This window comes from Clinocottus analis, unplaced genomic scaffold, assembly GCF_023055335.1.
Source record: "Clinocottus analis isolate CAN_PGR_092001 unplaced genomic scaffold, fCliAna1.0.p SCAF_1, whole genome shotgun sequence".
Classification (NCBI taxonomy): domain Eukaryota; kingdom Metazoa; phylum Chordata; class Actinopteri; order Perciformes; family Cottidae; genus Clinocottus; species Clinocottus analis.
In genome coordinates this window covers 2,958,009-2,979,248 of record NW_027175820.1, presented here as the reverse complement: position 1 = coordinate 2,979,248, position 21,240 = coordinate 2,958,009, and the positions used below count along the sequence as shown (strand labels likewise).

General features: G+C 45.8%; 1 protein-coding gene across 5 annotated transcripts in view; it reads left to right on the top strand.

Annotated features, from left to right (window-relative positions):
- Positions 1–21,240, top strand: part of ntrk3b (neurotrophic tyrosine kinase, receptor, type 3b) — a 158,792-nt gene that overhangs the window by 69,322 nt on the left and 68,230 nt on the right. For 3 of the 5 annotated variants that reach the window (XM_068576761.1, XM_068576777.1, XM_068576752.1), the window contains exons 5-11: positions 5,613–5,767; positions 6,350–6,492; positions 8,094–8,235; positions 13,834–14,136; positions 14,788–14,802; positions 18,102–18,157; positions 19,132–19,234. In XM_068576761.1, the coding sequence (XP_068432862.1) occupies positions 5,613–5,767; positions 6,350–6,492; positions 8,094–8,235; positions 13,834–14,136; positions 14,788–14,802; positions 18,102–18,157; positions 19,132–19,234 (917 nt within the window). The remainder of the gene's footprint in view (positions 1–5,612; positions 5,768–6,349; positions 6,493–8,093; positions 8,236–13,833; positions 14,137–14,787; positions 14,803–18,101; positions 18,158–19,131; positions 19,235–21,240) is intronic. The other 2 variants (XM_068576787.1, XM_068576768.1) reach the window with 1 other exon arrangement.

Below are 21,240 nucleotides of genomic sequence, written 5' to 3'. Positions count from 1 at the left end.
CATAAATACAATGAAATTAGTTTTAGATTGTACACTATCCATCCTGAATACACAATGGACAGGACCTCCAAAAGCATAAATTCCCCCCCCCCCCAAAAAAAGCCATTACAAGTATATCTGTCCCTGGCCAAGGGGTTTGACTGTGAAGAGGAAATAGCCTGAGGCTCTCGCTCACTTCGTCCATGTTTTCCTACCTGCAGCTTTCCCTGAACCTGACTCGGGTCTCCCATCGCTCCTCGACTTGATTGCAGTGCAGGTGGTGCTGTCGATAAGCCGGTCAGGTCTGGCTCCTTAGACAAATAAAGCAGAAGGGGTCTATATATTTATATATATATATATTAAAAAAATGGAAAGTCAGGCCGCGAGCGAGCCTGCAGGGCCGAGTGGCTTCCACCTTCGCAGCAAAGCAGCGCTGGGACAATGCGGTGATTTATTCCTTGGCGGCGTGCTGCTTCATCCATGACACGAGCGGAGGAGATGCAGCGCGAGAGCGATGGAGCCGGTGGTCCGGCGACATGCCAGCACCGCGCGGCTGACTGAAGCGATGATACGCAACTCGGAAACGGTGCGGTAGAAGCAACTGTTTAGCGCATTTAGCGAGGATCAGAGGGGGGGAAATGCTGTCGGCTTTAAAAGCCCCCGCTGATGAGAAGAGTATTCAGTGTGACACCGGCTGTGTCAACTCCCCGCTTTATCCGCATGTATTCCCTCTGATTGATCTATGCTATTCTTTATCCCCCCCCCCCCCCCCCTCCATCACATGCTGCAAAATTAACTGAGCGTAATTTGACATTTCTGACAGTTTTTAACACGCAGTTTAAAAAAAAAATCACAACCGCAGGGCCACATCTGTTAATTCAGCCTGTTGCCGATAAACAGATCCCGACTGTCAATGAACTGCGTCAAGACGCTGGGAAGTCAATTTGATGGCATGATGGTCAGATGATGCTCTTTTTCTTTCACACTATAATGATAATAACTGCCGGCCACGAGGCTTGATTGACAAGTGATCTATGGGTAGTGTAGTGCAATAGCAATTTGAAAAAAAATAAGAGTGGAGTGATTCAATAAAAGATACTATTCATCACCATCTGAGAGTAAAAAAATGTACTCTTCAGTAAGCTCCGCCCTTAGTTACTGTCGCCTGTCAATATTTCCTTGAGAGCAGCACATGCCTCATAAAGTTTACAATGCTAGCGGTGGCAGATTTACAGCGTGAAAATCTGTGTGTTTTTTCTCATTTCCATCCAAAGACGGTGGAGTTTGTCAGAGGCAATGATGACTGTCAACAAACCAGAAGGCTGTAAAAGGGGTTAACGGCGGCTGCAGACGCGATATAACGCTAAACGACCGAGACGTGGTGTGTTTGTGGAACAGGCATGTGCCGTTAAATGAAAATCACGAGACTTTACGCGACAGATTTCATTGATCTGCATTTCTTGGTCTCGGAGAGCTTCTGGAACTGGAAGAGCAGCGTATTTTAAACCCTTTTTTAACATTCAATCAGTATTTCCTCTTTCAGATACCAACAATTACACTTACGACATCACCTGTCATTGATATGCCACCCCAAATTACCACATTAATTTCCGATACGTGGCACAAACCACCATGATAATTTTGTTCCTACGCACATTGTTGGAGATACCTGTGCAGATATTTGTGGACACAGCCGTGTGGGTCGTCTTCACTCAATCACTTTACAGCAGACACACCGTGGATTAGGTACCTATGGCGGCTGTTTATTTTAACAGCATTGTTGATATCAAGGGTTAACCTCTCGTCTGCTGGCTGCAAATTCTAACACGTCAAAAGCAATTGTTGACACATTTGCTTTTATTTGCACAGTGCGGTCTGGAACATGGACGGTTCACTGAACAGGCACGTCTTCACCATCAAAATGTCACTCAAAGAGACGCGTACCAACCGAGAAGATCCTCCAAATGGCTACAAAGAAACACTAAAGAGGCCGAGACAACAACAAAGAGATGCGAAACGTCTGCAGTGAGAAACAAAGAGACTACAAAGAGACACCGAGCGACCACAGAGACGCTCCGAACGACTGCAGAGACTCAAAATGACCACAAAGAGACACAGAGACACAGACTCTCCGCCGTACCTTGTTAAAAACAGATGACTTTTCAATTCGCTGTGCAAAATGTGAAGTCATTTTGAGCGTCGGCTGCCTTTTTGAGGAACATCAAAGCGAGATAAATATAAATTTGCCTCCACTTTAAATGTGCGTTGTGAAAAGTGGAAGATTCCCTCCCGTGATGGCTCATCCCGAATGTCCCGGACTGTTGCGCTTGACTGAACAGTTTTGGAGAAAATTAAAGGAAAAAACACGATTCAGTGTAACACGTGAAATATGTAAGGTACTTGAACTCTCATACAAAAAGATGACGTCGTGTTTTTTTTCTCAAACAATCACAAAAGAATGATATTGACAATCAAAAAAAACTAGAAGAAATGTGACTTGGAGCAACTTAAAGTCCCTTTTAGAGTAATTTCCCTGTTGTAACCTTTCATAGTTAATGAAATACCCCTTAACTTCTCTGAAATAAAAGTCTACTTATGACTAGTCAGGGACGGATCCACAAATTGTTTTTTCTCTTATCAATATGCATGAACATCTGGATGTACTGTTATGTAGTAAAAATGACACCCGGAGCAACAAACCGCACGTCTTTCAGCCAAAGTACCGCAAAGCCCGGCAAACACAACCCACAGTCACACCCCAGATCAGGAGCCCCGTGGTAAATACGGAGATTTATTAAACACACAGGATTTAACAACCTCAAATAATTCCCGACAACAGCATAAGGAGAGGACGCGGCGCATTCAAGCTGAGATCAAAAGCGCGCCGGCAACAACGTGTGGCTGAGCGTTGCCTCCTCAGCCGAAGCACCTGTGTGTGTGTGTATGTGTGTATGTGTATGTGTGTGTGTGTATATTTCTCAGAAAAACAGCCTCCGGTGGTGATCATTACCTCTCCTCTGGAGTAGCGGGGTGGATCGTTAGCCAGCTTCAAGGAAACGCCACGCTGTTAGCTCGCTGTAGCTCGGGTCACACTGCTGTTTGCTTTTGTTCTTTTCAAAGTCTAATCTGCTCTCCTCCAGACATTTATCAACTTCCTGCTGTCAGTTTTTTTTTTTTCTTCCTTCTGTTTATCTTATAGCTCGTGTAGATGGTGGAAAAAAAACACATTTCCAGGCCTTTTGAAACGAAGGGTTGCAGCTTGTATTATTTAAGTGCTGCAACCTGCTATTTTCATGCTTTTAGCTGCATGTTGGCCCCGATCGGCGCTGCCCAGAGGAATAGCGGCTAATGTATGGAGGTGGTGGTTCTTATTAACAATTAACATAATTACAGTGTAAAAGGGGGAGGGCCTTGCTCCGGTGAGCTTTGATCCCTCGTGGCTCGACTTACTCAGCGTTTAATGAAATCTTTTTTAGCAGAGGAATTCTCCCCGGCACCGTCATGGAGGGAGCTACCTGTCTGTGGAGTGGACTGTGCTATATACAGACACATATATATACATATGTACATATTGAGAGTAGGCTTCTGAGTCCACACAAGGTGGCTTTGGTGCACTGGGGGATATTCTGATATTCTTTTTCACTTCAAACAAATCTGGGAATTTACACCGAACATATTGACACGTGGAGGTTTCAGAACAACAACATGGCTAAAAGCTTACGGGAGAGTCAGTATATCTCCATCACAACTCCATCTCTTGCTCCCATTGCGGGTGTTTGAAGGCCTTTGAAACCGTTTGGACCTTGTTGGGGAACGCTTGATATTTCCTGTTTTTCGATTTTATTTCCTGGAAAGATACTCTGATACAAATTATGCGGGGGGGGGGGGGGAAAGAGACACGTTGCAGTGAGCGTTTCTTTATTTATTCAATGTGCCTCATCTACATTCTCTCCAAGATAATAACTGGAGCGCCGTCATGTAAATAAACGGCCTTTGTCCTACCGTTCTGACGAAAAGATTTTCGCCGTCCTTTAAATTCCCTCCATTTTAAAATTACCATTAAATTGTGTTTTTTTTTCGAGGTGGGTCTCATCTCAGATGAAAACATTCACCAGCAAAGAAAAGCGGTTTTGTTACCTAATGAAGGTTCTGTAATGAAAACACAAATTGCCGCAATTAAAGAACTCCATGAATGTACGTGTGGACTGCATCTTATTGGTGGTTTGAGATTAGATGTGCAATTTTCTTCAAATCATATAGAATTTGACTTTAATCATTGGTGTCAGCATGAATGGTATAAATAATGCACCGCTGACTGCAATCAGAGAGCACCTGCAGAATAACTGTCATGTTGAAAATGTCATTAAAGAGAAAAGGAGTATTGTTGGCTCAATGGGAACGCTGCCTTCTGGAGACTGGGAAAAGGTTCCCGCTCTAAATACACCATCAGCACACCTGATAATAAGTGAGCCCCACCTGCGGAGATCTATTCTCATTACTCTACATAGCATGCTGGACGCACCGCATGCATTATTCATGCTTTCTGCAATATCTCAGTGACCTTTGTCAAGGACATTTGGACGGGCATTCATTTTGACAAAATTGGCCAATCGCAGCCTCCAATTTGGACATATGCAAAACGCAGCGGAGGCGCACGATGCGGATTGGAGCGACTCCGGCGCCGCACGCGGCCCGCGAGAAGGACACGCAGCCAGATGAGTCCCGTCTGCCGCCAACACGGCCCGAAAACCGATAGCCTCGACCTCTGACCTTCTCACATTTGAACGCCGCGATGCCGGCCTTCGTTGTTTCCCATCTGGTCTGTTGATTTCAATAGAAGCACCTATGTTGAATACACACACACACACACACACACACACACACACACACACAGGCTGGTTTGGCTATGTTTTGGTATTGACAGCGGTAACTGCACTGACATTGTTTCTCATTCGCCGGACGGCGCTTGAACGCGGCGTTTTGGTGTGCAGCCGAAGACGGTTGTTGCTTCCTGACTCGCTGTTGCTAATGGAGACGGCTAAGTGTGCGCGCGCCCCGGTGGAAGCAGAAACACTGCCGCCGAGACGATAGGCCATCGACGAATCCCCGTCTGAAACATCCAGCTGTACGCTCTCTCTCGTCTCGCCTCTCATGTCTCCCTCCACTAAATAATAAATCTATGTATATGATATAGATTCAAACATTATTTTACCAGACTTGTTGCACAGTGTGACATGAAGCTTGACTGCTGAGCCTCTTTTTAACTCCGTAGCAGTGGGAGACCAGCTCCGAAATGCAAAAAGGCAAAGAGAGCTTTTCAGATTTTTTTGTCCCCAGCTTCCTTTTTCTTTTTTTCTTTTTCCCAAAGACACTTGAATCCATCTCTCAGTTCATCTTTGCTTTCTCCCACCGCATCGCACAATCGCAAGCCAGTGAGCGCTCGTGGCCCAGACCGATTTTACATTCACAATTGCGCTTCCATTTTCATTTATTTTGGATGACAAAGCATGCGAAATGGCCCCAGACATGTCCGTGGCGTTGAGAGATAGAGAGAGAGAGTAGCTTTGCGTTACATCCCAAGGCAATTAGACTGATGTAGTTGTTGTTGTTGTTGTTGTTGTTTCTGAATCCAGGCAACTGGACGGCGTTGTGTTCGACTGTGGCTGCGACATCCGCTGGATCCAGCTGTGGCAGCAGCGAGGAGAGGCCGGGCTCCACACGCAGCAGCTGTACTGCAGGAACGGAGCCTCCAAGATACGACTGCACAACATGTACATCCACAACTGTGGTGAGTGGGGGAGGGGGAGAAAAAAGGTGCAATCCGCATTTTTTTGTGTTCTCTTTTTTTTTAAGAAGAAGAGGGAGGGCTGGGGATGAGGAGGAGAGGGTGAATAGACAGTAAAAGCAGCAGGAAGGAAGGAAGGGGTTAAGGGTGATACGGAGGGAAGAGGAGAGGAGCAGGGAGACGAGTGGGGAGAGGAGGAGGAAGAGGAGGAAGAGGAGGAGGAGGAGGAGGAAGAGGTGTGACAGAGTTCAGAGGGCGAATCCGATGTGAGGAGCTGTGCGTTGATTCTGACAGAGGCTGTAGACTGCAGTATTATCTCCTGGTGGTGACTCATCCCTGTGCCATCTACTGTGTGTGTGTGTGTGTGTGTGTGTGTGTGTGTGTGTGTGTGTGTGTGTGTGTGTGTGTGTGTGTGTGTGTGTCCCTCTGCCTCCTTTGTGCTCATTCTGTAACATTAATGAAAAGTGATTCATTCATTTTGTGTGCAAATAAGTAGACACAGGCAGTGACAGGTGTGTATTAACGCGGACCTACACTGTGCGTGTCTGTGTGTGTGGCCGTGTGTGTGTGTGTGTGTGTTTCTAGACCTACCAGAGATCAGTGTGAGCCACAGCAGTGTGTTGGTGATGGAGGGCAACAACGTGACGGTGAGCTGCAATGGATCTGGATCACCGCTGCCTGAGGTGGACTGGACCGTCGGCGACCTGCACTCCATCAACACACACCTGGTCAGCCAACACACACACACACACACACACACACACACACACACACACACACACACACACACACACACACATTTAAACGGCTGTGACTTAACTCATAAAGGTGTCTCGAAAGCTCTTATTTTGATACATGAAGTACTTACGATGAACACATGCGACATGCACTCTCATCTGCATGCGGTGCAGGAGGCCCGCTGGGAACCCTCCCATCATGCACTGGGGTGAATGGACTCTCTTCATTGTTATTGGCGCGGTGTTGTGTTGCACTCCACAGCGGTTCCACAATCCCATTATTCATGCGTTCACTTATGGAAAGTGAATCCGGTTACACTGTGAGTGATGATGTTTACACTGTTGGTGAGGTTCCCGCAAATACCAGAGCGAAACAAATATTGTTGAAGCGTTGATCATAACACCACTAATGACCCACCTGGTTGCTGGGAGATAATATCCACACTTCTGAGAAGTTGCCGTCCCCTGGACTTTATTGAACTACAGGTCCTCTTGGCGTCCAAAATATGGATTGCTTCTATTTTTAAGTAAATCTATTTGTATTGTATTGTGTCGCTCGCTTCATCATGTAAGCACCCCACGCTTCATCGGAAAAAAAATCACATGGGTTCAATGGATTAACCCTTTGAGGCAGATATTGCTATAAAAACTGTATAATTCATTTAAATTACTCATAACCAGTAACATACAGACTGATATTTACACATCTGAACACACAACTCGCATTATACTCTTTTATTATGACACCAAAATTCTTCAAATAGTCCTAGTGGTGGCAGAGATACACCCTTTTTTTTTTGTTTGGGTATGCAATTTTTAATCAGAGGCTTAAAAGTTTTCAAAAGGTTAAAACCCCCCAAAAAACGTAGGATTCGCTGCTACGACGACAGCTCCGGCTACATGGGAAGCCCGCTCTGAAGAATTAAAAGCATCCGGGCGTGTGTCATGTCATTGTGACTCATTCACGTATACGGAACGGCGGCAGAGCTCACCGTGTCGCTCTGCCGCTGTGCAAAATGTTTTTTTGAGAGACTTGGAGTCCTGGGTTGAACCCGCAGTGAGCCGGCAAACCCGGAGGCCCCCTGAGGGGGGGAGGGGAGGGGAGGAAGGGAGAGACGTCACGGCAATAACAACGGAGATAAACAGCGAGGAGACGAGAACAGCGGCGTCTGGAAAGCGCCGCCAGGCTTCTCGGATGAAAGTCACCTCAGCCGCGGGCTCGACGTGGCAGGGTGGACGGATACTGTACAGCTCATCAGGATGAGTGAGGTGTCGGGGAACCCGGCCAACCGGAGGGAAGCACACGCGCCGCGTATTTAGCTATTTCAAGGTGAAAAGTTGGGAATCGGTTCGTCACATTAGTGCCAAAATGTACAATATGACCCACTTTACATTCTAATCCCGCAGTAATAGACTCAGACGAGATCACCGCAGTGATTAATGCACGCTGGTAGGTTGGACTCCTTCACTTGAACTTGTATTTAATCAATAAATAATTCACTTTAATTTTAGTATTTTAATATAACCCCCCCCCTTGTTACCGTATATCCTTCACATATCTAACTCTCTCATTTCTGTCTCTCTTTCCCAAGTCCAATGTGTACTGGCCCAACATCCACTCCATCAACCTGACGCTGTTCAACATCAGCCGGGACGACAACAACTTCCAGCTGACCTGCATCGCTGAGAACGTGGTGGGGATGACCAACTCCTCCATCCAGCTCAACGTGCAATGTGAGTCGCACTTCTCCTGGGACCTTTCAGACGTACACTGGCGGCTTCTCCTTATAGATTACCTGCTTCTGCTTTTTCTACCTCATTGCTTAAATTTGTATGTTATTAAAAAGAAATCCTTGAGGCCTTAAATTATGCCTTTGAAATGAGTAAAACTCTGACCCAGAGTTTATACTAATGCCGCCCATGTGTTAAGTGGAGGGAGGTATTTTGACATAAAATGCATGCTTATATTCTTAGTAATGCATTTCATTAATCTTCTCATTTAAATAAATCAGTATCTTGGCCCAAGGGGTGAACATAGTTGAGTAATTATACCAGGACACCTGCGGTATAAGAAAAACATAAAAATCACGCTCAACAAAAAGTAGAAAACTTTGCAACTGGGTTTATTTACCATTAACTTTGAGTAATGACACTCCGCGACTAATGCTAGTTTTATTTAAACTCTGGGTTAATAATCGATTCCAGGTACTCCATTTTTAGGATGTCAAATGTTTATGTTAATGCGGTCATTAGCATATCTTTGCAAGTAAAAATGGCCGCCCAAACGTTCATGCTGGTGCATTTGGCTACAGCGTTTATGAAGTTGAAAGAGATGTTTAAGTTCTTTAAGCGAAGATGCTCCAGCCAGGCCAGCAACTCTGTACTGTGCAGTGCTTTGAGCTAAATGCTACAACCAGCACGCTAACATGCTCACAATGGTGATGCTCAAGCAGGAGTTAAGCAAGTGAAATGTCTGAGTTTAGAGTGTGAGCAAGCTGACATTTGATTATTGGCACTAGACACAAAGCTGAGGCTGTTAGGAAGGTTGTTAGCTCCACAAGTAAAACCCAAAGTATTGGAAACATTTTTAAGCAACAATGGTGAACGGCATTTCAATTTGAGGGGAACGTGAATGTCTGTACCAAATGCCAAATATGTCATCATTACGGTGGCACTGGAGGAAAAGACTGATATTTTGGTGTTGAGCAGAAAGGTGCACAGGCAGAGCGATACTGCCTCCCCTCGCGAGGCAAACGGTCCTAGGACGTCATGGCGTTTGCTCTTGAGTGCATGCTGGGTCAGCAGTGCTCAGTTCACAGGAACTTTACATTGACACCAGGTGCTTTGACATTGTAACAGAGAAAGGACTCTATTTGATCTAATCCCTTTCACATTGTTTGTTCATTTCAGAGGACTGTTTCTGGTCCTCTTCAGCTCCGATGGGAACTCACTCCTCTTTCTCTCCACACTTCAGTTACTACCTTCATCACTCTGCTCGTCAATGCTTTACCTCTTCAATGACATGTTTCCCACTCCGCTTTAACAGAAACACCAACCATTCTGTCACCCCGACATTCGTCGCGTTTCTTATTATTTGCTCTCTCTTCATGGAGGCTCTGAATAAGACTTCTATGCTTTAAATGTGATCCAACGCCGCTCCGTGGTTGAAGCTGCTAATCAGCGAACACTGCTGGTTTTGTGATTGTTTAGGAATGTAATCTCAGCCGACCACTGAGCTGGTGGCTCATCCACATTAAACTAAAGGCCATCGACTTGTCTGGGGACTGCCGTGGTTTGGCAGCCAGGCTGGTTTGGTTTTGAAGAACCCAGTGCACCAAAAGACGGCACAATTTGAACATGCTGGTATTAACATCCAGTGATGAAGAGACATTGGATTAGATTTTTTTTCTGAAAGGAACACATCAATTTCCAACAGCTACTGTACATATTTAGTCATAGCCAAGCCAAGCTGCCCTGGCGGAGTTTAATGACAGTAGATCTACTGGTCCACATATGTTGACAATAGCTATCCTTCCACTAGCGATGTAGCCTGACACCTCACTGACTGCCATATGTGTAAACCACAGGGTGGAGCGAGAGGAAAAGCCAGGTATTCGAGCCTTTAGCTGTTTTGCTTCTGGTCAATGAATGGAAGACATACTCATTGTATCACCTCAGTCTTATTAATTCATCATAATGTATCTTGAATCAATAGCAACTTATTGCAATACGCCAGCAAAGGAACACGCTGTAAAATGTAGTAGACATGGTTACGTGTCTATATTACCACTTTAGTTCAAGTGTACAAAATATGGCAGACAGCATAGACGAAGGAATGGAAAACAACAACAACAAAAAAGATCTCGGCTGTAGCTGGCACAGTGAGGACGCTTGAAGGCAAGCTTTCTTTTGCACGAGGCGTCTTTCGTGGTAACTTTGATGGACTTCTGATGGAGACGGAAATATATCCTGTATTAACGACGCTGCCAGTCTGAGAGAATAATTTACAACAGGAAAGAAAAAATCTCCTTTACCAAGCAGAACAACCAAATTATGCAGGTACATTTAGAATGCAATGAGGTGTTGCACAGTTACAAACCGAGTGAAATTGATGTAGCCAATTAGCAAGAATATACCCTCCAGGCCACATGAACGCTCAGCCTTGATCCGAGCGGAAAGAGGGAAAAGGGAGATTTTTTTTTAAAATCCCCCTAGCAATGATAAAGCAATGATTTGGTAACCATCAGGATGTTCCTCTCATATCCAGACCATGAATTACACTACATATATATGTCAGCTCTTAGATAACTTTACCCTGTGGATTGGCCTAGGGCAGATTCGGGACAGACTGTATTCAAAGGCAGTATTTATTAAAGGTGTCTGCCATTTTTCTTTTCTGTAGTGAGCCTGCTGTCGTATAGAGCGCGGCCTATTGTAGCTGTTTGCAATGCATCACGCTGCAGGACAGGGGAGATTTGTCACCAATTCAAACACTCCCCTACCGGAGCGCCGCTGCTAAGGACCGAGCTGGAATGACAGATTGACTTTGCAACATCTCGTCCTCGGGGCTTCCTCCACACGGACACTCTATGGATTTACATCTCCAGGCCTTCTTTCTCCTTCTTCTCCTTCTTTTCTGTTGATACTCTCTGCTGGTGCTGCAAATTAACTTATTAATTTTTCACCACATGCTCCGATGGTAATTACATTTCCTCCCCTGCGCAGCCTATTGTCTCTGGAAATGTCATAAAATAGCTTAAACTGCCGCTCTGATTAGGGAGTAATCTGATTGACAGCAAAATTACCAGCCGTCAAGTGACATTCTCTGCATTCAAAGATGAGTTCCCTCTTTTCTTTTTTTTTTTTTGTTGAGAAACTGTAATTAACCACAAAGCAATTTCTGCCAGCCATTGTTCTGCTGCTGCCTGGAACAATAGCAGCTCTACAGCATTGTGTACTCACACATCTTCCCATGTTTTTTCCTTTGGTCCTACTATATAAGCACAGCTCTCTATTAGGCACAAGTCATCTTCCCTCAGTAGTAGCTCTACAGCTAGAGCAAGGCATCACATGAGGCCATTTGGATTGGAAAACTCTATGTAATATATGCTGCTTCTCACAGGTTCAAATCTTCATCACCATATGGTTCAACCTCGAGGGAACGAATGTCTTCTGTCATTGTCGTCCATGATATTCTATCCGGCTGGAGCGTGGTAGTTAGAAGTACGCTACTCAATAGCATTGCACAACTAGCCTTCGCGTTGGCTGTCCTCGCGGATCAAAGGCATGTCGTTATCAAAGCCTGTCATCTCGATGAGCGCCACAAGGACACCATGTTGTTACGGACCAGTGTGGCGCGCCGTAATGACTTGTGTTGTACCGGCTGAGACTGGGGTCACAGCCATGCTGAGGGGATAATGGATCGGTCCCTAACTGTCCATCAAGAGGAGAATTTCTTCTTTTTCCCCCTCTCCCTCTCTGTCTCTGTCTTAATGCTGCACAGCTATATGCCGCCTTCACTTCATGCCCATCGTCCTCCCTCCTCACTCTTTCTCTTCTCTCATCCATATCTTTTATCTTTCCTTTGCGCTCCAAATCACAGCTTTGCACACGCCCCCACACCATCAGCACACACACTCACACACGCACTCGTGCCTTAGCCTTTAGTGCAACTGAATGACTATATTGTCACTATTGTCTAGCAGCAACAATATCGCCAAAGCAGTTTATAAAACGCATTTGACAGTTACTTTTATTATCAAGTTATTTGACAGTCATTTATAAGTTAGTCAATCACTGTCTACCGCTGCATTAATGGAAACTCTCACGTGTCGTGTTTACAGCTAGGGAGTTGGGTGTGCTGGAAAAGAAGTGGGTTGTGCGACATGTTGTACAACCACATCAGAAAGTCACAAAGTGTTCACTTATCCAGTGGAATATCTCAACATCTGCAAAGATGAATTGGCACCACATGTTGTGCAGACTCATGTTTACTTTGCTGATCTCCTCCAGTGCCACCAAGAGGTTGACATTTGTGGTTTTGATTGAAATGACTCAACTTAGTGATTGCCCAAACGATAGCTTCAGACATTCTCGGTCGTCTCAGGATGAGTTTTCACATGTCCGGGGAAACAACGAAGCTGCTATGAAATCTGCTTTGCTTAAGGCTATTGTTCTTACAGTAATGGACACTTGGAGGGTACATACACAATACACAAAGAGGCACAGGTCATAAGTAAGTGTCTCGGGCCCCAACAACAAACCTTTGCCATTGGGCTTTCCAAACAGGTACTTTTGGCAATGCAAGTTCCCCAATCGGTGCCTGTAATCGTCAGCTCTTTGGTATTTTGACTTAACAAGCGACGAACCCAAGGCCTATTTCTTGATTCAAATCATAAGCTGAAATATTGTTCTATTCATTAGCACACCGCATGAAACTGCCGGTGGGGATTCATCTGGGCTGCTGCGGGGTCGTCTGAATGACGGCGTAAACACACATCAAAGAGGATCTAGTCAATGTACTGTAAATAGGATTGCTGACACACCTATAGAAACTGCAGGCATCGAAGCCCAACAAGAGACAAAGCAATGGATTATTACAAATGTGTGTGTGTGTGTGTGTGAGCGGTGGAGTTTGTGGGTAAATGTATCTGGGGCGGGGGTCTGGTACGTAGATCAGACACTGAGAGACTGCCAGGTAATACTGACTGCCAAATATTTCCTTTTGATGATGTAGCTGCGAGTGTGACTCGTCGCAAAGACAAATCAGTGTATGAATTGTTTATGAAATGTATCTGATGGTATTAAAGTGATAAATTGCCTCTCAGCTTGCCGGCGTCGTGGACTCAGAGGTGTGTTGCTGCGTGTCGGGGAAGAGAGGCTTTGTGCTCGTTTATGCCGCGGAGGTTCCTCCGACTGCTTCAGGCGAGAGGAGCCCCTCTATCTGTTTGTTTTTCTCCACCACTCCGTGTACTGCTGCAATATGTAAAAGGCTCATTGCCACTCTCAGGCAGGAACCCTGTCTCCTAAATGTCATAGTTCCCAGAACAAATCAGAACAGCTTGGCGTTAAGTAGGCTGCTGCATATTTACTTTTTGAGGTCCTTCAAAGAAATAGGTCAGGTTTTCATCGGCCCAAAGGTTGTAGAACTTTATAACGCAAGAATCTGACTCAAACCCTCAAGAATCCTGTCTTCAAGGTTTCAGGACGGGCAGTACAAGCTTCGAAGGCATCCAGGAACTGCTCATTCTGGTGTTTCCCTCGTGCTAGGTGTGGATTTGTACCTTGAATCCGTGACGTGATTGAGATAGTTTGTTTTCTTCTCCACTGCAGTTCCTCCGGTCATCCTGAGACTGGCTGAGCCCGAACAGCGCCACGATACCTGCATCGAATTCACGGTTCGGGGCTACCCCCATCCCAAGCTGCGCTGGTTCTACAAGCAAAAGGAGATCCTCCAAAACGAATACATCAGAACCGAGATGGACTTTTACCAGGACTACCTGGAGGGCTGCCTGACCTTCCAGAACCCAACGCACTTAAACAACGGCAACTACACCCTCGAGGCCAGCAACTCTTTGGGAGCGGTCACCAAGACCGTGTATGGCCACTTCCTCATGGCCCCGGGCGCCGAAGAAGGTGAGTGGATCGTTCCCGCTGGGCAGCCCTCCCTCGTCGTGCTCGTGGCTGACAAACTATGCACTTGTTTGCAGCGGCCAGCACTGATGTCCCCATAATCACACGAGTATTCTCGTGGAGGAAAAAGAAAACGCTATTTTTTACAAGGGTTATTAACACATTTTTACTGCCTGAATGTCGCCTTCCTACTCCTAGATTTAAATTAGAATAAAAGCACAGGAGAAAAGAAGACATTTTGCCAAGTAACTCCCCGATTCCTCCAAGAGCTAACATGGTGCCCATTTAAAAAAAAAAATAGGCATCAGGATTTGGAACAAGTCTTCGACGAGTTGAATTTCTTTCAACCTGTTGTCTGAATCACAGGTTCCACCCGATAGGTGGAAGAAGCACGGAGGGGTTTTACTTGTTATTAAAATATCCCTGCGCAGGGCGTAGGTTTGTGGAGCTGATTCCCGCCGGCTGGATCACAGCTGGGGTTCATACACAGTTCAGTCAGGTAGATTGTTTGTCTGCAGTTCACTCCGAGTTCACAGGGAGGGGGAATAAACCCACAAAGACTGGCAAATTTCTCCCCATGGTCAATATTCCGAGGTTAATCCCTCGTGTCAATTTATTGACACGGCGTGACTTTCTCTGTCTTCTCTTTTGCAGACTTAGTGGAATTAGGTGAGTGTTTGTATTTTCAAATGTAACCCTGCAGTTTATATGGTTTTCATTTATTTTGTTACTACGTGTTTGTCTGGCATCATTATGCACACGCACACACACACACAAACACACCACTTAATGTTGGATCGTCACTGTTGAGATAGTAACCATGGGGAAATTTATTGACTTTGTGTTGCAGTTCATAGAAATCTGTTAAGTTCTGGACCCTGAAAACCCTCAAAAGCACAGCAGCAGCCACTCGGTGGCTTGTGGTTCTGTCTTTTTGTTTCCTTATGGGGGAGAGATGATGCTTCAGATGATGCTTCAGTGAAGCCCTGCTTAACCCTCACACATTTACATATTCTCTCACAGCGAGGTCACCTGTACGACTGCCGCAGTCTACTCCTGCCGGTTTGGCAAGCGGCGCCTCCACTCCAGCAGCTGGGCTCGGATGCCTCGATGAACCGTTCACTGGGCCCTGCCACGCTTAGTCACTGTTGACGGTAGATTTACCACCCAAAGTTTCTTTTTAATGGAGGTAGATGATTACCTTGCGTGGCACCTGGATTTTTCGCAATCACGCAAAACTCCGTCTCGTTGAGTAATGCTTCTGCCAGAGAACGGACCGATCGACGTCCCGGAGCGACTGGCAGCTACAGGCTCAACAACACTGACGGCTCCGGAAGAAGCCAGTACAGGAAGATTGATCGATGGTTCATCCAATCACCTGCCAAGTATTCAAACAGTTTCCAGTGACAAAACTGTAAGGTAGACGAGGCACACTTCCACTTATAGCAGGCAAACATGAATTTTGCCAATTTGTCGGCCGTATCTATGAAGCAATGAGCAAGTTATTCAAGAGAGATCTCTATGAGTTGGTTAGAAACGCCAGAAAAGGACAAGAGGTGAATGGGTCAAACAAACAAGCAATCTTCCTAAACCGACCCAGGTGGTTTTGTTGGCTTAACTTAAGTTCACAACCGTGAGGATTTCCCCGTTTGAACTCAGAAGGTTTACTGTGACGGTACGCTAAGGCTAAGCTAAGCTAAGCTGCCTTGGAAAGTGACAGACAAAGCGACAGCGCGTGACGAGCTGGATTGAGAAGCTGTTGCCATATCTCAGGTAATGCCGGTAGCGGTTACTAGAAATGAAAATTCCCCCGAATCGAATAAAGAAAAAGACAAAAACGCTCACGTTTGCTTAAATTCTGAAACAGTAAGATAATGCCTCAATACCACCGCTTGGAGAAATTAAAAGTCAGAGAGACTCACTATGACATAGCAGTCATGTGGTAGTTTCCCAGAGGACAACAAGTTTTAGTCATTCTCTGTCGTGGGACTTGCAACTCGCCGTATTGACAAAACCCCCAACAAGCCAGAAGCAGCGTAAACAAGCTAGTTTCCCATCGCGTTAGCTGGTGACGTGTGAATGCTTGTGAAGCGGCCAGTGCAGTCATACTGCTGGAACGATGCTTTGGCCAGCTCTCTCGCTCGTGCATCGTTAGTCTGCTGCCCGGGATGTGTGGTTTGGCCTCAGGCTGTTGTGGCAGCCTCGCCGTTGACGGCTTAAACTAAGTGGGCCGGTCTGATCTCTGACCTTCGTCAGAGTCTTCTTCCATCTCCATATGAAGGGCCATTCTTTCTAATCAGCCATGGATTATAAAGCAGCCGGGCCGGCGATGGGAACGGATGGGCGCCGGCGGAGCTGCATCGGGGATGGAGGGCGGGGGGGGGGGGGCGAGGACTTCACGGCGCCACACATACGTGCACACCCACACACTGCGAGGCAGGTGAGGGAGAGGCGTTTGGGTGATAAGAGTGTGAAACATTAAAGCGGCAGTGTGTGAGGGAGCTCAGCCGTGGAAGAGGAGACTGACAGGCCGGCCGATACTTATACTGCTGAGGAGAGAGGAGGGCAGGGGGAGGAGAGGAGAGGGATGAAAGCTGGGAAGGAGGGACAGATAGATGGTAGTTAGGGCACACACTCACAGACTCAGACGCAGAGCAATGCACTTTACTGTTATGTGTGTGTCTGAGCCAGTGGCAGCCAGTCTACCATGCGGCCATTAATTTGCCCACAATTACTCTCTGATGTCCTGGCTGGAGGCCTCGGACTGGAGTTTCCCTGACACCAGTTCATTTTGTTTCATGGCTCTTGTCTCTGTGCTCTTTGGCCTGCACTCTACAAAACTCTCCGCCATTTGCCAAGACTCTCGTTTGTCGAGGTGCGACATGGAGCTTCTTGACATCTTCAGGATCCTTTTGAGACACTAATATGTAATCCAGCAGGATCCAGTTCAGTCCGAAAATGTGTGTTCGACTTTGAGTTTGTGTCATTTCTTTGGACCCAATTTAACATTTGTTGCTCTTGGCTATATGTATGTAACTTCTTTTTCTGTTTTTATGGTTGTATATTTGTGTATACTGTCTTTGTGTACAAGCATGAGCATGCATAGGTGCAAAAAAAAACACAAACACAACGTATTTTCTGTTTCTTTCACTTTAAGACTTTGTTTGAAACCTGTGGACAGATGTCAGACATAGGTGTGCATTTAAGGTTGTGCAAACTGAAAGCCCTTTAGCAGCATCTACACATACAGATTAACCATTCATCGAAATGCCAAAACCACTTTTTCTGCCGCCGATAAAATTGCAGATCGTCGATGAGCCTTATCGGCAGATATCAATGTTTTTTTTTGGTCTAAGCAGCTGGTTTACAGGTCCCCAGACTGACTGAATGTAACACAATGTAACTCGATTGAATCTTTATTGGCATCTGCCATCGGCTCCGCTATTTAGCCAAGCTAGCTCTCCTCCTACCGATTATCTATCCCAACACACCTGCTTAAGTAGCGTGTCATGTCTGAGCTAACACATGGCAGCGCGGTGTTTTTTCTTCTCGCAGAGTCTCACGTTTTGATCAATTCATCTATCTTTTTTTTCTACTAACATGTAGTCAACGACGGCAAGAGTACATTGAAATATTTATATAAAAATGTAAGACACAGGAATGACGGAAGCACTAATTAATATGTTTTAACTGGCAATGAGCGCTATCGCAAAACATGCATAAAAAACATTTTGCCTCGTTAAGATCCTGAAAATGATAATTGCATTAATAGGTTCACACAGTGGATGTTAGACAGGAAAACAAAATGCTTATTCTCGTGCATACACTGTGCATGCTGCCATAAGAAAGCCCACATGAGTGTGAAACCCAGTTTACTACATATTTACTGTAAGTGTGGGAGTAAACCACAGCCATTAAAGCTTCATTCTCAGCCGCTGATGCCTAATTTGTGCGTTTCTGTGTTTCAGCTCCTTCGACGCCGTCAGATGGTGATTCGGGCCGACCAGATGAAGACACTTTTGGGGTGAGTTTTCTCCCTAATGATGTTGATGAAACAGCTGCTAAAGACGTTGCCCCTGGTCTCGGCGGAGCTGCTGCGCATCTCGACACAAATCCTAACTGCTTTTGTCGGAGGACCCTTGGAGGGGGTTTGTTCTGTGTGTTGACACGCAGAGCTGAGGAACAAAGTCTACAATACACCAAACGATGTCACAGTCCTTATTTTTTTTCTTCCAGAGCTGTATGTTTGGACATTAATGATGTTGATGATGTACTCTGTTCACCCCGAGTGCGGGCGAGTCATAACACTGCTGTCCAGTAGATTGAAAGACATGCTAATGTTTTTTTTTTTTTTTAATGGCCGACATTTTGCCATACGCCGCTGTCTAATGTAAGCTAGTTAGCCGGACATGCTAATCGTTGAAGCTTACGTCAAACACATTTTCAAAGGAGTGTGTTTTTGGTGTTACAAAGTATTTCATCTCAACCCAGCCCCAAGAACCCACTTGCTGTTTTCATGTCGGACATTTTGACTGATCATAGTGAGAAAAACAAGTAAAACAAATGTCACGATGGCTCAGTGTACGGCTTAGTTTGTGGATCATTTTCCTTTTTTTAAAAGAAAACAATTATTTATTGGATTTCGGTATTTATTCGTCACTTGATGATCAGAATACATGTTTGCAATGACGATGAAGATGATGAGACAGCTTTAAAGTCCCCGCTGCATTTTTTATTTTAAAACCGCACTGAGAATAAGTCTCGCCGAACACAAGGATTATATGGAAATTACATTCTGTCAACTGAATGCATCGCAGCCAAGACAGGTATTGAGTTGTGTCTTTTCGTCCCCCAGACTGCTGTAATCTATGTGAAAGCAGTCGTCACAGTCTAGTGAGATTAAACTCTGATTTGCAGTGTTTAAGGTGATCATAAATCTGGAGAGCATTACGATGTGAGCGCAGTCTGACGCAGCGTTTTCTGCCTCCTTCCTCTCAGGTTTCCATCGCCGTGGGTTTGGCGGGCTTCGCTTGCGTCCTCCTCCTCGTCCTTTTTGTTCTCATCAACAAATACGGCCGGCGCTCCAAATTCGGTATGAAAGGTAAGTCCAGGCGAATAGGCAGACGGACGCATAAGCAGCCAGACAGTTAGCTTTAGTTTTCTCCCGCCTTTCTGCCAGTTGCATCATTGTGCAGGAAGATCCAAACCCCCGGCTAGTCTTCTCTCTTCAAAACCTTTGTTTATCAGAAAATGTACACATGCCGCTACTGTAGAAGTCTTAGTTTTACTGCACTTTTACAGAACCGCGACTTGAGTCACATCCCCAAGAGGACTTTTTTGGAAAGAAAAAAAGGTTTTCCCCTGTTTGGATGGACTATTAATGGTCTTGATGATTGTTCCAGGACGCTGGAGTTTTGCTGTAGCAGTGCGAGTACACTTGCGAAGCACCCATGCTCATGCAGGCATACAGACAGCTGGATCAATACCAAAAAGGAAATGCGTGCATGCGAACGAGGCCTTTCTCCCCAAACGCATGCAACCTGTCTGCAAATGTGGAGCGATCTCGAATTAATTAGCGGACCCGGCGCTGTCGATCACGCTGAGAAATTCAATAGGATTAACATGGCTTTTGTGCATGCTGAGCTTTCATTTTGTGTCAGCTCCAGGTTTTGCTCGTCTCTTCTGGCGTTGGCGTTGGGGAAGAGGCAAAAAAAAAAAAAAAAAGCCGCCGCTGCGCTGATCTGAGAGCAGGGAGAGATGAGAGAAGGCGGTATAGCGGCTCAGGTCCTGCGGTTCAGTCTCGAGTGTTTGCCTGGACGACTTGCAGCTCTTATCAGTTGGCGGGATGAGTGGCGGCATTTGCTGGTGTTTGGTGTCTGTTACTGGGGGGAATAGGGGGATTTGTTTGTCACCCATACATCTCACATCCATGTATCCCGGCCCCTTTCCTGTCGATTCCCAGCATGTGTCCCTTTTTTCTTCTTCTCTTTTCATCCGCGCGACGTTCTAGCGGCGTGCCGGCCGCGACCTCAACGCCTCGAACCAAAGCGCGTTGCTCATATCACACCGTGAGCAGGGCGTAAAGTTGCATTAGCCGCCGCCACCCCTTAATTACCTACTTTACAGGATTAGAGTTCGTTACTTACCTCGGTAAAGAACCCTCCGCTGTAATTATTCGGGAGGTGGCAATTATTGCATTGGCCCGAAAGCTGGCTCTAATCAAGGATGAGTCTTAAACAGCAGCTAATGAGGCTTTACGGACGTGTTTGTAATGTCATGGCGAGTCATATGAATTTAAGCCGGTACGAACACGCCGGTTCGAACGCCGAGAGAAACAACGGTGTGAAATCCTGATAAGAAATAAAAGGTGCTGGGAAGAAGTAGGGGTGTCAAACTCATTTCAGCGAAGGGGCCACGTGCCGCTTATTTCGATCTAAAGTGGGCCGGACCAGTAAAATCACAGCATAATAACGACAAAATTTCTCTGTTTAAATCATTGGTGAGGGTTCTTGGATGATAAACTCTATTTTAAGGTCTTTCAACAATTAACTAGAAACATAAAGACCAAAAATTCAGTCGTCAGCCCTCTGTTTATCTGCCTGGGCTCTCCACTGCAGATTCCCTCGCTTTGGGACGCCGCTTTCATGACGAAATCCATGTTTAACGACTTTGAATACAATAACATCAGTGCTTGCATCAATGGCAACTGTTTACATGTCTGTCTTCCAAGGAGAGGGTCAGAGGTTTGAATCCCAGCTCTGCTAATTTTGAATTATTATTATTTTTTTCTTCTGTTCGCCTGGAAACCCTGGCCGGTCCGGACTGGACCCCTCCCCGCGAGCCAGATCCGGCCCGCGGGCCGTATGTTTTACACCCGTGCAGTAAAGTGACCTCTGTGACTCGGAGCCAGTATGACCCTTTGTGTGTGTGTGTGCGTGCGCACAATGAGGCAACCCACGCTGCCGCAGCTGCTCGCAAATGATGCGGTAACCGTCTTACACTCCGCCATACGGTCGTATAGTATACCGATTAGTTTGATATTCATGACATCCAGCTATAACTAAATCAACCGTGAATCTGCAGTGCAGCACTGCCTTATTTTTACAC